The sequence below is a fragment of the Mya arenaria genome, chromosome 15 (assembly GCF_026914265.1).
Source record: "Mya arenaria isolate MELC-2E11 chromosome 15, ASM2691426v1".
Classification (NCBI taxonomy): Eukaryota; Metazoa; Mollusca; class Bivalvia; order Myida; family Myidae; genus Mya; species Mya arenaria.
Window position 1 is genome coordinate 30917616 of NC_069136.1, and position 16095 is coordinate 30933710.

The following is a 16095-nucleotide window of genomic DNA, read 5'->3' on the forward strand; positions in this document are numbered from 1 at the left end:
CTATATATGAGTTACTGACTATGTGGTTAATTGAGTAACACAAAAAATAACACGTATACTTTACTTTTAATTATAAACCAACGTTTCGGCGTGGTTTTTTACTGACTATGTGGCAAATAGCCATTATGTGCCTATATTCAAATACGGCATTGCCGGCCTAAAATCCTAGGTTATTCACATGCAACTTTTACCTATGGTTAGGTCTTGCCCCCACAGTGTTATAGGTGTCATATCCAGGAATAAAAGACTCTTAATACAACTAATATACTGATCTGACAATATATGGAGATACGGTGCTAGCACCGCATCACCGCGGTGATATGGTGATACGGTGCTAACTTCACGCACATTGTTTACCTTCCACATCATTGTACGTCCTGATTGTTTGTTTGAAGACAGACCAATCCTGTGGCGAAAAAACTCTATTGTTTATCCACTGGCGCGTAACGTAGTTAACAAGTTGCTCTGTCGCAGCTGATGTTGCTTATGCTCTCAGTGCATCCACTGCTCGGGCGTTGTGGGCCGCATGTAGAAACTGGAGGGCCAGTAACATCCTGACGAAGTTGTGAACACCAATTCTCCTTCGGTAGGCTTCTGCAAGCCCCACAGATTGGACATGACGCCACACGGCCTGGCTCCAGTGGAATGCGCAGCCCTCCATCTCAACCCCCGGAAACATGTCTCGCACTGCTTGCCATGCAGCTGAATTGAAAATAATTACATATTAAGACATGTATGAGTATATCAATATTTTTTAAAACATTTACCTAATTTCCTTCTTTTCACTAAATAAACAGTAAGCTACTGATGTATACCTTGCTCATAATTTGCGACAAAGCCTTCGACAGATGCTGTCCCGATCCTCTCCTTTATCGACTCTAGATTGCTGGCATAGTCTACCTTTGTACGTCTACTATGCTTCAGCTGTCCCGCCTTCTCGATGAACGCATGTATTGAAAAAAGTTGGCCATTTCGTCTGAATGGCTCGTCAACTACCTGAAAAACGATACATAAATAATTGTAGGATATCAATATCATATCGTATCAAATCATATCGTAATAATCATCATATCAAATAATCTCATAACATTTCATTACATATCAAATACCTTAAATGTGCCATCGATGTACCAGCGTTTGGCGTCGCGCAGCAAAGACAACTGGTACTCCGTCACGAAAACGAAGTGTCGCTGGCTTTCCATCTGAATATCGGCAACTAGAAAGTCGTCCTTGTTGATGAAGGACCCGTCCAACTGAAAAATGGTATCAGTACACTGACAAAGATTTAAAAACATTGAATATCGGCAACTAGAAAGTCGTCCTTGTTGATGAAGGACCCGTCCAACTGAAAAATGGTATCAGTACACTGACAAAGATTTAAAAACATTGAATATCGGCAACTAGAAAGTCGTCCTTGTTGATGAAGGACCCGTCCAACTGAAAAATGGTATCAGTACACTGACAAAGATTTAAAAACATTGTGTTGTTATGTAAAATGCAATGCAATGTTCCTTTTGATATGTTTCATGTTTGCAAAGGCTTGCATTTTTGTACCTCAAAATCTAATCCCTTAGGTTCTTCCGGTCTAAGCTTTGATCGCGCACGATTGGCAACCCGTTTCAAGAGGTTCTTCTTTGGCCGCCCCACGTCATCTGGCCCACTGTTCTCCAACAATGCATTCTCCGCTATTGTCATGGCTTTCCGGATCACCACACTACGGGCGGTCTGGCGAACCTGTATAAAGGAAAATAATTTACTAGAATCCTTACCTTTTTGTTTAAAGATTAGAAAAAAACTTATATATAAAATATTATCAAAAATCTACTATGATTAAACACTATAATATGTCTACGTACCTTTGCGCACACCTTCAGTTTCAGCTCCTTTTGTCAGCACGCTCGGATGGCGGATGAGGACAGGACATTGTGAGGCTTTCGATCTTCGTGTGCAACGCCATATCGTAGACGATTTATTAGTCCGCTACAGATGAAAAAGAAAGTTCATATTCATTCATGTTCATTCATCATATTCATTCATATTCATTTATATATACTGTTAATATACCTTTTTTCCGTTAGAAAATCCTAGGCTGGAAGCCAAAACCGTCGACCCCCTCTGAGTACAGCATCAATGATAGTGTACACGATGCCCCTGTCTTCCAACACGGTCTCGTCGAGTGCATCGTGGTGGCCTGTATAAATATTAAACAAATAAAACATGCTGTTAACTTTTTTCGTTCGCAACAAACTAGTTAGTTAAAAAATATTCTGTAAAATGACTGTACAGACTAGCTACAAAAAACCCATGTCAACTCACGTTTCCATAATGGGCTGGACTTCGTCAACATCCCGGTCGGTTATGTCGAAATCTATAATGCTGGTGTTGTTTGATGTGGTAGTCACATCCATGGTTGTTGAGTCAGCGATGGGAACAATGGAATCCTCATGCAAGTCTGGTATCTGTATAAATAAAAAATATATATTATTTCATAATACATATATATAATATATAAATATATACATGTTTCGTTGTACTCATTGAACATGCGTTAAACAAAATCAAAAACAGTTTGTTTAAACGTTAAATTAAAAATGGATACATAAAATGCTTACCTCATCTCTAGTAATGTGCATGTATATGTCATCGCCAGCGTGTTCCTGCATGTCGATGTTGTCGGCCGCCTCGTGCTGCAAGTAGGCCGCCTCGTCGGCAATGGTAGACTCGCCCGTTTCGTCAGGGACCTGAAATAGCATATCATGCAATATTGTAATTGTAAATAATGCAATTAAATTTAAACTATATTTAACATTTATTGATAACTTACCTTATTGTGCCGGCGTACTAAGTCCAACACTACTAACAAAAAGTACTTACCGCTACTATGATGCTGATATCCAAGGTCGGCATCTCTGTTTGCTGGCATTCTCTTACAACAACCAAAATAACACACCGAAAAACAAGAATGCTTAACTTGTCAAATGCTGCAGCCGAATAATATACTTATTATAAAACACTATATTATAAAAGGAAACAGCCTTGGCAACAAAAAAGAACAAGAGGCCCAAAAGGGCCTATGCTCTACTGGCATGGCTTTTGTGGTCATATTAATCCAAAGCATGTATGTACATGTATGGGTAAAAAGCAACAGACATATAGTTTATGTTTTGTGTTTGGGTTACCTGAACACGTAGCACGTTCAACATCTGAGCCCAGAAAGTATTGTAAGCAGATAAGTTGCATGAACTATTTTAATATGTGCCAAGTAAAAGTCATCTGACAAAAAAATGCTTTCAAAACTGTACTCTTAGTAAAAATTTCTGTAGTTTTAAAAGTTAAAAAAAGTTGGTCAAAAGGTCAAAGTCAAGGGCATTCTAGAACAACATTGATCAATTTGAACAAACATTCACAATCAATTGTGCTGAGATGGATGCACGAACACACAAAAAGATTTTCAAACCTTTCCAGATTTATGTTTACCAAACCTGTGAACCCTGGGTGTGGCCAGTAATGACACCAGATGCATAACTTAAACATTCACAACCAATTTTGTTAAGATGAATGCACAAACTACAGAACTTAAAGCTAAAAAATGGCCTTTGGGCTTTCAACAAGAACAAGGCAGAGTAATTCACAAAATCAGCTGCAGAAGCAAAAAGCAAATTGTCTCTCAAAATCCTAGACTTGCAAATTGTCTCGCTTAGCTCTAGACTTGAATTTACATGTACATGTAAACTTGGCTAAAAATAGAATTCGCTCATGCAGGCCTGGCTAAAAATAGAAAGCATTTCTTTAAAACTTTCATGGCCCATAATCTAGGCATGCATGTGCGGACCTGGCTGGTTTTCGAAAGGAACCCAGCTCTAATGGATATCTAGATACTGTACAAGTTTCATCGAGATACAATCAAAACTGAAGACTGTATCGTGTTCACAAGCAATTGTTTACAGACGCACGGACGCACGGATGCACGGACGCACGGATGCACATACTTGACTAAATCTGTATCAAACAATTTTCAAAGTATATAATAGCTGTGGGGTTGCTACCAGAACATCTTGTTTGTGTATGCAGCTGACAATACTCGTATTTAGCAACAACAACAAACAGCAGCAACAATAACAACATACAAAATTATGTTTTATAAAAAACGACGACAAAGAAAACAACAACAAGAACCAAACATGCAAATTTGCATCTTTCGAGAAATGAAAACAACAACAATAAAATAAAAAAACCATACATTATAAATAATAACAAAGAGCAAGTCTGAAGAATTTAACCGTATTTTAATATATATATATGCCTTAGCAGATAATAACACTGTTTAATTGGTGTTTACAAATTGCATAGTACCAAGATTTTACAATGATCTGTCCCATGTATGTTCTCTCAAATGCTCTCTTTTAACAGCAGTAACATCTTGCATGTTGTACAATGTTCTCATTATTATGTTATTACTCGGACAACCTTTTACCATTCAAGGTCACTTTGACTTTGACCTTTGGCCCCTAAAATCAATAGGGACCATCTACTGATCAGGCCCAACCTCCAAGTAAAGTTTGAGGGCCATGGGTGCAGGCATTGTCGAGTTATCACTCGGACAACCTTTTACCATTCAAGGTAGCTGTGGTCTTGACCTTTGGTCTGATGACCTCCAAAAACACCGATGACCTCCAAAAACAATAATGGTCATCTACTGGTCAGGCCCAACCTCAAAGTCAAAATTATTTTACCAATTAAGGTCACTGTTACCTATGACCTGATGAGCCCTTAAATTGATAAGGGTCATCTTCTGGCCAGGGCCAACCTTCATGTCAAGTTTGATGACCATACGTCCAGATATTGTTGTGTTACATGTATCACTCGGACAAGCTTAGGTCTACCGACGGATGGACAGACCGACCGATATGTGCAAAGCAATAGCAATATACCCCTCTTCTTCGAACGGGGGCATACTAATGTACATGAACATGAAAGAGTGAAACCATTAGTTCTATGGTAAACAATATTTTAACAGAGTAATGCTGACAGAAATGGACCCCCCCCCATGTGCCCATTTTCTATAAAAGGGCAGAAATTGTATTACTATGTGTTGATAGAAGGTAAATGGTTAAATTATTATCATACAATGGTATAGAAAAAATTCTACCCTGGATAGATGTGCAATTTAAGAATAAGATTTTACAGTAAATCTCAAGCAATGAAATAGAAAAGCAGTAATTGTAATTCACAAATATCAGTACTGAATAGAACAGGAACCTTGCATTATAGCCTGATATACCTTCAAACATTTCATAATGTCTAGGCGCATAGCCATTTATCTTTATACCAAGTTTCATTTGTTTAAGTGTTGTGCCAATGATCGATTAATCTTCAATTGATCGGAAAGAAATACGTCCGCGACAATCGATAGTAAAATCAGAACAATTGATAATAAAAGCAACAGAAGTAACCACTACTGATAAATTTTTCTGGTTAATGCTGGTTAATGTTTAGTTACTTTGTTAAGTTATTTAGTCATATTCTTATCAAGTCATTATTTTACTACAGTACCATATTATAAATTTTCTTTACTGCTGAAGGATTGGTTCTCAACTTCAATGGATAATCACTGTCTCTTTAATATTGTCTGGGACAAGGATGTTTCAAATTTGTTCCAAATATCTGATATATTCCATCTTTCCAACTTTTCATGTATATTTAACACTCACACTCATTCAGTTTGTATTCACAACCAATCCTTGAGGGCGGTTCAAGTGGCCTAGCCGAGCACTCACAAATGTCCCACTCACGCAAAACACTTTGAGTCTCACTCACACCTGTGAAAATATCTGATGTAATTACAGAGGTTTAACTAATTGGGTGTGATTGAGAGTGGTTGTTCTGAATACAGCCCTTTGTATTTTCCCAGTGTTGTGACATAGGTCTTTTCTAGTCATCAAGGGAGATGACTGCAAAGAATGTTTAGTAAAAGCAAGTTTTATAACCAAGTTGATAGGAAATTTATTTTTACCTGGTTTTTGTTCCTGCCAGATTTCTGGTGTGGACGATTGTGACTGTAAGTGAGTGTCTTTAAAGGTCTCGTTACTGTAGCTGTTGGTCACTAAACTCATCTGTCCTGTAAAACAAAAGCGTGACAGGTTTACCAAAAATGTTCACAAGAGAAAACATTGTGCACAGCATGTAAGCACAAACCAGTTTTGAAAAAATGAAAACTCAATACTTACGTACAATACTTAGATAATCACGATTTTTTTATCATATTGTAAAAGGTTTTCATCAATATCAAAGGTCTCAAAAGAACTGGATTGTGCGCTTAAAACTGTGTTGGTTGTTTTTCATTTTAGTGACTATTGATACCCTGTCTGACCAAAGTTTGCTAACAAGTTATCGTCAACATTTGAGAGAGCAACATGTTAAGCTGTTCCAACTCCATATTTGCGCTCTGTGACCTAGTTTTTGACCCAAGATGACCCATATTCGAACTTGAGCTAGAAATCATCAAAACAACCTTTCTGACAAATTTCAAGGATATTTGGGCTGAAAATCTTGTCTCGAGAGTGTAAACAAGGTTTTTCCTTATTTGGACTCTGTGACCTAGTTTTTGACCCCAGATGACCCATATTCGAATTTGTGCTAGAAATCATCTGAACAACCTTTCTGACAAATTTCCAGGATATTTGGGCTGAAAATGTTACCTCGTAAGTGTAAACAAGGGTATTCCATATTTGGGCTCTGTGACCTAGTTTTTGACCCCAGATGACCCATATTCAAACTTGAGCTTGAAATCATTGAAACAACCTTTCTGACAAATTTCCAGGATAATTGGGCTGAAAATGTTACCTCTATAGGGATATTTGGGCTGAAAATGTTACCTGGAGAGTGTTAAGAAGGTTTTTCCATATTTGGGCTTTGTGACCTTGTTTTTGAGCAAAGATGACCCATATTCTTACTTGAGCTAGAAATCATCGTAACAACTTTTCTGACAAATTTCCAGGATATTTGGACTGAAAATGTTAACTCTAGAGTGTTAACAAGGTTTTTCCATAGTTGGGCTCTGTGACCTAGTTTTTGGCCCCAGATGACCCATATACAAACTTGAGCTAGAAATCATTAAAACAACTTTTCTGACAAATTTCCAGGATATTTTGGCTGAAAATGTTATCTCTAGAGTGTTAACAAGGTATTTCCATATTTGGGCTCTGTGACCTAGATTTTGACCCCAGATGACCCATATTCGAACTTGAGCTAGAAATCATCGAAACAACCTTTCTGACAAATTTCCAGGATATTTGGGCTGAAAATGTTACCTCTAGAGTGTTAACAAGGTATCCATATTTGAGCTCTGTGACCTAGTTTTTGACTCCAGATGACCCATAATCGAACTTGAGCTAGAAATCATCAAAACAACCTTTCTGACAAATTTCCTGGATATTTGGGCTGAAAATGATACCTCGAGAGTGTTAACAAGGTATTTCCATATTTGGGCTCTGTGACCTAGTTTTTGACCCCAGATGACCCATATTTGAACTTGAGCTAGAAATCATTAAAACAACCTCTCTGACAAATTTCCAGGATATTTGGGCTGAAAATGTTACCTCTAGTGTTAACATGGTATTTCCATAATTGGGCTCTATAACCTAGTTTTTGACCCTAGATGACCCATAATCATACTTGAGCTAGAAATCATCAAAAAACCTTTCTGACAAATTTCCAGGATATTTGGACTGAAAATGTTACCTCGAGAGTGTTAACAAGGTATTTCCATATTTGGGCTCTGTGACCTAGTTTTTGACCCCAGATGACCCATATTTGAACTTGAGCTAGAACTCATTGAAACAACCTTTCTGACAAATTTCCAGGATATTTGGGCTGAAAATGTTACCTCTAGTGTTAACATGGTATTTCCATAATTGGGCTCTGTGACCTAGTTTTTGACCCCAGATGACCCATATTCGAACTTGAGCTAGAAATCATCAAAACTATCTTTCTGACATATTTCAAGGATATTTGGGCTGAAAATGAAACCTCAAGAGTGTTAACAAGGTATTTCCATATTTGGGCTAGAAATTGTTACCTCTAGAGTGTTAACAAGGCTGTTTCATATTTGGGCTCTGTGACCTAGTTTTTTACCCCAGATGGCCCATATTCGAACTCGTCCGAGTAATTACTGGGACAAACATCCTGACCAAATTTCGTGACAATGGAGGCAAAAATGTGACCCCTAGAGTGTTAACAAACTAAGTGTGGACGGACGACCTACGACGGCGAACAATAATAAGACCACGAGCCGAGTACTGTATGGAAAATCCCCCAAATTCATTGATGCGTAAATCATTAAATATATTATGTCAGTTCAGTTTACCATTGAAATCAATAGAGATTATATTTATTTAATGGTAATATTTTGTTTACAAACAATAGAAACAATTAGTAGATGAGAAAATAATGAGTAAATTTTCTGTGAAGCTGATAGATGTCCAGCATGCCATGATTCCGGCCGTAAAATAGGTCAGGTAAACAACTTTGTGCAAGCGTTTTGAATGATCTAGATCTTTTTATTCATACCGGAAAAACATTTATTGGCTTTCTTTTTGTAAACAATTTTATGAGGGGGTAATAAAGTTAAACAGACACCCTGGACTCAGATGGGTCTTTTTAATGATAGGGGTAATAAAATATAGATCGATCCCAGCATTTTATTACCCTTTGATTTAATGCAATTATGACATTTCAAAGAAATGTTACAATTCCATCTTGGAAATGCATTCACAGATGAAATAAAATAATTTAATATTTCATTATTGACACCATTTATTAGATAATTTAATTAAGAAAGATTTGGACACAATTATTTGGAGTAATATTGATTTTAAGGTCATACTGCTGTATTCATTTGCTCATTTTCAAATCTCCTGAAAAGTATACGGATAAGGACTGCTTATCAGTAAGTTGGCTATTGACTGGGAGGTGTAATCTGGCCACTTGTCTATGTGCTAAAGGGTTAAAGCTATATAATGTACGTGTCCTGTCGCTTAAAGCTATGTAATGTGTCCTGTAGCTTAAAGCGATCTAAGTTTGAATTGATTGCCAGTGAAGTGTATCATAGCAAACAAAACAAGAAATGTTTGTCAAACATTTTGCCCCATAAAATTACAATGTGATCTACTTGCAGCGAACTTGCAGAACAGAACTGTTTTTTGACTATCAAAACTGTCCATATACATCCATGGTTGTTTTTGATAAAAAAGGCAGAGGAGCTCCCAATGTCTGGCGGAGTTTACCAGCCTTGGAATAAATACGCAAAAGCTCACCATGCTGCTAGGAAGTCTGATATTGTTCCCAGTCTCAGTTTAGCTGGAGATGATGATTCCTTACAGCTGGAATACCGGTCCGTTGCACCAGAACTTCCCTCTGGGCAGTATCTGCAAAAGGGTGTAAATCTGGGAAACTGCATTTATGTACCGCACAAACCCTTGTGCCCTCGCTAGACACACCACTGTATTGTGTATTATTTCAATTGCTCAGGTAGTCAGTGCTATAACTATTATTCACTGGTGTGTTGTTTCGTGCTTACTGCATTTCAAGGTATAACTGCAATACAAAGCAATCTGTAATAATTCTGTTTGCAGAATTAAAAGGGGTTTTCCTCTAAGATGCTAAGAAGCCATTAGAACGTTTCCACAAATCAAGTCATCAATGTCATACCTTGGCAATGTCATCTCCAGTTCCAGAGGCTTTGGGATAGTCTTCAAGCTGTTTTATTGATTCATTTGCCTGTGCCTTGAATAAAGTTGGATTTCTTGAATCTGCTGCCTCACATGCAATATTGTAGGGTCTTGTCTACAACAAAATTCTCTTCTTTGTTATATGTAAAATGACTCCAGTTCACCACTTTATTATGAATGTGCATGAATTTGAAGATTTCACCTTTGACACTATTTTCCCACAAATTATGAACACTTTGTGTGTTAATTTAACACCAGACAACCATATGAAGTTTTTCTGCTATCATCATTTTTTTACAGTCGCTGTCTATATTGTCCATTCGACACTGTCATGGCCGCATCTCTGGGGTCATCTCTGAATCCATCCAACCAAGAAAAAGGTCCTGAAAAATATAATTCAAAATCACATTAATGATTACTGAAACTGACATAAACTTGGTATTAATGTGTACAATGCTTTGAAACTAACTAACTTATGTACCACATAGTTTACAATTAATTTATTTTTCGCAGTTTTTCGTATTTTCCCATTAAAAAAAGATTACTATAGGTATGAATACCTAGTAGAATTCATTCTTATGCGGCTAGTCGATGTTATCACGAGATATTTCCAAGTTAGGTACATAGCCTAAATATTCCATATGGTTAGAGTAAACCTTTGCATACATGCCATAATTTCTGGAGACCATTCATGGGGATTTGTTTAGAAAGGCTGAAAATTTAGGAGGAATTTGGTAGTATTCAGGGGAAATTTTTAGCAGGTTTAAGTTGGCGAAATTTCAAAGTAATTTTAGACGCAAGTACGAAAAAATGCATTCACATATATTTTGCTATGAAAACCTCTAACTTTTTCATTATACATAATTATTTTATGTCATGATTTATCATATTCTTATGATACACTGTCATGTCTTACTGAAATAATGTAAATTAAATTTAACTTCCTCCAAAGTCTTTTAAAAAATTCTGCTTAATACTATCAGCTATGATGACGTACAGACACTAAGAGAAAGGAATGAAAGTTAATATTTCTTTGCCTTTGATCATTACTTCAAATGAATTGATCACTTGTTGTTAGGGTTTCCTTTTGTCATTTATCAAACCATTTTTAAACAGTCATTTCACCAGTTGTACTCACCAGTTGCACTCACATACTGTGGTTTCACTTTGTTATTATTGCATGATGTAAAATATCTAAAAAAAAAATAAAAAAAATAAATGCCGGTTGTAACACAGTGGAAACAACACTTGACTGCAACACCGGTTCGAACCCATTCTTTTTTTTCATTTTGGTAATTCTTTTTACAATTATGATATCAAAGAGTAAAGCATTTTATTCAATAATTGTCCCGAGATTAGTTACAGAAAAAACTTTTTTTGATGCCAATCTGGTGTACAGTCCCTTTAATGCATACCTAAACTTTTTAAACTTTAAAAACTTCAGTCCAAACTCACTACGTCAACAACTGATATCTTGATTTTCCAGTTGTGTTAAGACATTCAATTGCAGATGTATTAACATAAAACATAAATCAGGCTCAAGGTGTGTTCAGGATTTTATTTTTTTGTAAAATTAATCAGATGTGTAGAATATTTGTTAAAAACGACTTTTTCCCTAGGTCCTGGTAAACTTGAATTAACGAGTTTTGACTGTAATACTTTCTTACTGTTAAATGTGTATCTAAGAAAAAATACACTTTTTTTTCCTTTTGCTAAGAAAAATTGTACCGCGCCAACAATTTAAAGACACTGTGATACTCATTGATAGGATCAGCTCTTGGACAGCCTAACATTTTCTGAGAAATGGAGATCAGACTAAATTTGAAGTTTCTCCAGATATGACTAAAATATTTATATGAAATATAATAACATGAAATAGCGTTTGTGTTATACTATACTGTTCCCTTCCCCTTCTCTCCACATAAAATGTATATTTTAGAGCTTAATGATAGCAAAACATTGAATTGTCAATGAAATCATGCATTTTCATACTTGAATATTATAGATAAAAAATATAACAGTTGTAAATTTGATTTATTTTTAGCACATAATGCAGATATACAATAATTAGCTTGAAAGTGGTGACTCAAAAAAATCATGAAATATGCTCAAATTGGGAAATTTTGCAGTTAAAAGAACAAGCTTTTCAGTCTCCTGCGAATGGGGGAATTTTTAAATGTAAGTTTCATTACTTTATTTTTTTTTCTTATTACTGGGAAAAATACCATATAATTGGCTTTGGGAATGGGTCCGATAGCCAGACCCATGGGTACTATAGAGAAAGGCCTGCACCCCAACCTTCCTACACATTAAATCTGCTCTTACCCCCAGTAAAAAATGAAAAATCCACAAGGCCTCTAAAAATCATTGAAAAACCCTTTTAATTGTTTGATTTTAAAGCGTTTACAAGAGATGTCACAGAGACAGAGCGCTCGGCTATTCCGCTGCTTTTCAGTGTAAGGAATGAAGAGTTTTGGCGAAACATGCATGGATCACTGTAAAATTAGATAAGAATGATGCCTGCGAAGATTTGTGAAAAATTTAAAAACATTCAGCCTTTAAGGAAATACAGACTTGATGGAAATACCAGGCAATACATTAAAGGATTATAGGTTGTATACAATAATATTCTAAGGCCAAAAATAAAGGGCCATTATTTGCAATATACAGTTATCTAACTTGGTTATTCCAGTAGGTTGGGTGGTTAAGTATTTTGTATAAAGTCTCAATACAATACATCAACTAGTTGCTGAGATGCTATTTGTGCTAACATGCAAAACCTTTACCTGAATTCCTAAGTCGCAAATTAAAGGGGCAAAATTTATATAACATGCAAGATAGAGTTATCTTACTTGATTTATTAAGAAGATTGAATGATTGGGAGCCTGTGTTAAAAGTTTCAATGTAATACATAATGTGTTGCTGAGGTATTGACTTAAAAGTGGTAACCTTGACCAGAATTTCTATGTCACATAAAAAGGGCCATTATTTGAATGCAACTAGAGTTATCTTATTTGGTTATTTAAATAGATTGGATGGTTGAGTACAATTGTATAAAGACTCAATGCTGAGATATTTACCCACGTCAGCTTACATGCAATACCTTAACCAGAATCTCTAAGTCAAATAATAAAGGCCCAGTTGAGCTAAAATGGCTTTCTATACATAATGGAACACCATTAGTATCAGTGGTCACCAATGCTGTCAATGTTGTATTTTCTGGGTACTTTTTGTATAAATAATGAAAGGAAAGCTGAAATGCTGGAGTTCTGGCAGTGTTAACTAGCCTGAAAATTGATAGATTAACCGAGACTTACCTTCGTAGAGGGGAAGTTGAAGGTTGATCGGAATTTCATCTACTGCAAACCCCTTAAGAGCTCAACACGAGAGAGACACGCAGTTACCGCAGCCGAGATATTCAGGTTTTTAGAGAAAGCAAGGGTTTCCACCAAATCCTTGCAGTAAATGTTGAATTTGAAGAAAACTAGACATGAATTTAGGGTGGGTTCAGGGTGGGCGTGTTGAGCTCTTATGGGGTTTGCAGTAGATGAAATTCCGATCAACCTTCAACTTCCCCTCTACGAAGGTAAGTCTCGGTTAATCTATCAATTTCATCACTGCATAACCCCGTAAAGAGCCCCACACGAGAGTTTAGAGCGTTTTCTGCAAATTTACTTCAAAACAAACAAAAAAATTACACCAATTTAGGGTTACATATACATTTATTTACATACATGCTTAATATGCATCACATAACACAGCACATATTAAATAGACACTGACCAATGCCTATGACAGTCGCTGTTCAAGTGTTGAAACCAAAGCTGTTTAAGTCCCAACATTAAAGCCGTTTGAATTCTTTTTCTAACTTTTTTAATAAAAGTCCTTTTCTTTATTGAATATTAAGAGTCAAATAAAAGGAATTGTATAGGTATTTTTTAACATCAAAGTATGTTTTTCTCAATTCTTTTCTATCATATGGCTAATGAGATACTTAAATGACTTAAGATGCTTTATGAATAACGCCCCGTTTGTGAATATATCATATTCAAAATGTTACAAATATTAGTTTAGTCAAGACATAGCTTGATATACGTGTATTATAATCTTGTTGAGGAGGAACAATGTTGGGGATATAATACTGGAATATGGTATATGGTATTTTTGGCATTTCCAGAAATGATTTTTTTAAGAAATGTTATTTTTTTTTGCTTTGAGTCAGTGACACACTAAAAACACTTCAGGCTGTTTATTTAGGATGTATTATGATGTTAGCATGTAGGCCTACAATTGTACTGATTTAAAACATTTTATGAACATAACGTCAATAGTATCATCCTACTTCCGTTGGTGGCATATGTCTTTACATAATTCACTTGTCTTCATATAAATCTCAAGGTGATAATATATTATGTCATTACGAATACATGTACAGTGAATTAAACAGTGTCCTTGTAAAAAGTATTCCTGGGCTTATATCCTTGCCACATTGCTCTGTAAAAATGTAGAATTAAAAACACTGACTCATGCCATAGTGGTGACTATTCCGGATATATATACCAGTTCGATAGGTAAGATAATTCACAATAATCTTATGAAAATTCTGTTCTCCAAACGACTCAAACACAACGTTACCTAAAGCCATAAAACTTGTAGGCTATGTTACTCTTCACTAACATGACCCTGTTTATCAAAGGTAAAATTCACAGCCAGCAGTGTCATGAAACAGTTCAAGCCGCAGTTCAATGTTTGTTATGTTTAATCACTGTAAAAACAGGACCTTTATTCAATCGTAAACATATTCTGACAAGGAAGGACTTAGCCAGCATTGTTTTACTTCATTTTCTTGTAACGATTTATAACACGCATTCGCATCATATGTCTTTTCCGATTCTTCCATTCGGAGCTCCTCGGCCATTTTTATCGAAACGTGTCGGGTGTATGCTGGTACATCAGTTGGATGTGTTCGTACATTTATGAATTGTATTATTAATTAAATATAGTGTTTTAGAGTTGTATTTATTGATTTAAGTTTAAATTGAATGTCAGTCGCTAATTGCAAATATCATTAAGATTCCCAGGAGTTAAGTCAAAGCGTTTAACTGCTTGATTAAATTACTACGCGATCTTCTTGTAGCGGACTTAAACGTACCACTTTTTGAGTATGTAAACCGTCCAAATACATCCGGATCCAATATGTTTGCTTTATTTTTTAAGTTTTACTACAAAATAAAACTTGCCACTCTTAAAAGCATGGTTTAGATATGCCAAAAAATGATGAAAATCTCGAATTCAATGTTTTTATGAAGTATACCAAGATTAATATGGCAGAAAGGTTCATTAAGCATGGTATTTCTACCTTATGAGACGAAAGAAGATTGCAGTTAATATTTTAGCATTCACCAATCAAACAATATGTTTGCATATTCATGGTATTCAGCTATTTAATACATATGATTATAATCTTGTTATCAGTAATTACGGTGGCACAGAGGTGACATGTGCATATTTTTTATTTATCTTCGTGCGCACAACATACTTAGTCGAGCGCAAGAGATAATATGTCGTGCGCACGAGTTACTTATATGTGGTGCGCACGAGTTACTAAGTCGTGCGCACGAGATACTTAATTCGTGCGCACGAGAAACTATGTCGTGTGCACGAGTTACTTTGTCGTGCGCACGAGTTACTTACTCGTGCACACGAGGTAATTAAGTTGTGCGCACGAGATACTATGCCGTGCGCACGAGTGACTAAGTCGTGCGCACGAGATAATTAGCCAATCAGAATACACTTTACATACATGAATGTTGTTTGAAAATGGCTGATAGCAGAAACGATTTTATTCTCTCATATTTAATCTAGGGTTAACGTATGAAGAAATTCGGTTTCTTTTAGGCGATCAGCATGATATACACTTATCACTTTGACATTTACATAGAGTGTGTTGCGGATTATTGTTGCGACGAAGAATCTATAGTGACTCTCGTACTGTGGTTGACTTCATTAGCAACACAATTGAACATTCCGGACCTCTGCATGGATACCGAGTCATGCACCAACGTTGCATTGCCAATGGTTTACGGGTTCGGGCCAACGATGTTGCAACCGTCTTTCGTATATGCGACACGCGGGTTAACTTAAACGTGACAAAGTAAAGCAGACACCTTTAAAAATCGACCTGTCCTAAAACGTATACTAAAATAGATATTAGCTTCTGACGATATTACATCAGTGGAGACTTGTATTGACAAGTGGAAATTACAGCTCCTAGGACAGCTATGCCGCTTGCCAAATGCGTATCTCGCTAAATGTTACTTATAGGGTATGGAGTAATTCTCAATAATATATAAAACCTTATCCAGAG

The 16095-nt window shown here is 36.1% G+C and overlaps 1 protein-coding gene across 1 annotated transcript; it reads right to left on the reverse strand.

The window, feature by feature from the left end:
- Window positions 1-484: 484 nt before the first annotated feature.
- On the reverse strand, window positions 485-2678 carry LOC128219288 (uncharacterized). The gene is made up of 8 exons (XM_052927098.1): window positions 2613-2678; window positions 2317-2459; window positions 2065-2191; window positions 1857-1980; window positions 1555-1734; window positions 1110-1253; window positions 816-996; window positions 485-702 (listed from the first exon to the last, which is right to left on the reverse strand). The coding sequence occupies exons 5-8, from the start codon at window positions 1693-1695 to the stop codon at window positions 485-487; spliced, it is 684 nt and encodes a 227-aa protein (XP_052783058.1). The 5' UTR covers window positions 1696-1734; window positions 1857-1980; window positions 2065-2191; window positions 2317-2459; window positions 2613-2678.
- Window positions 2679-16095: the final 13417 nt, after the last annotated feature.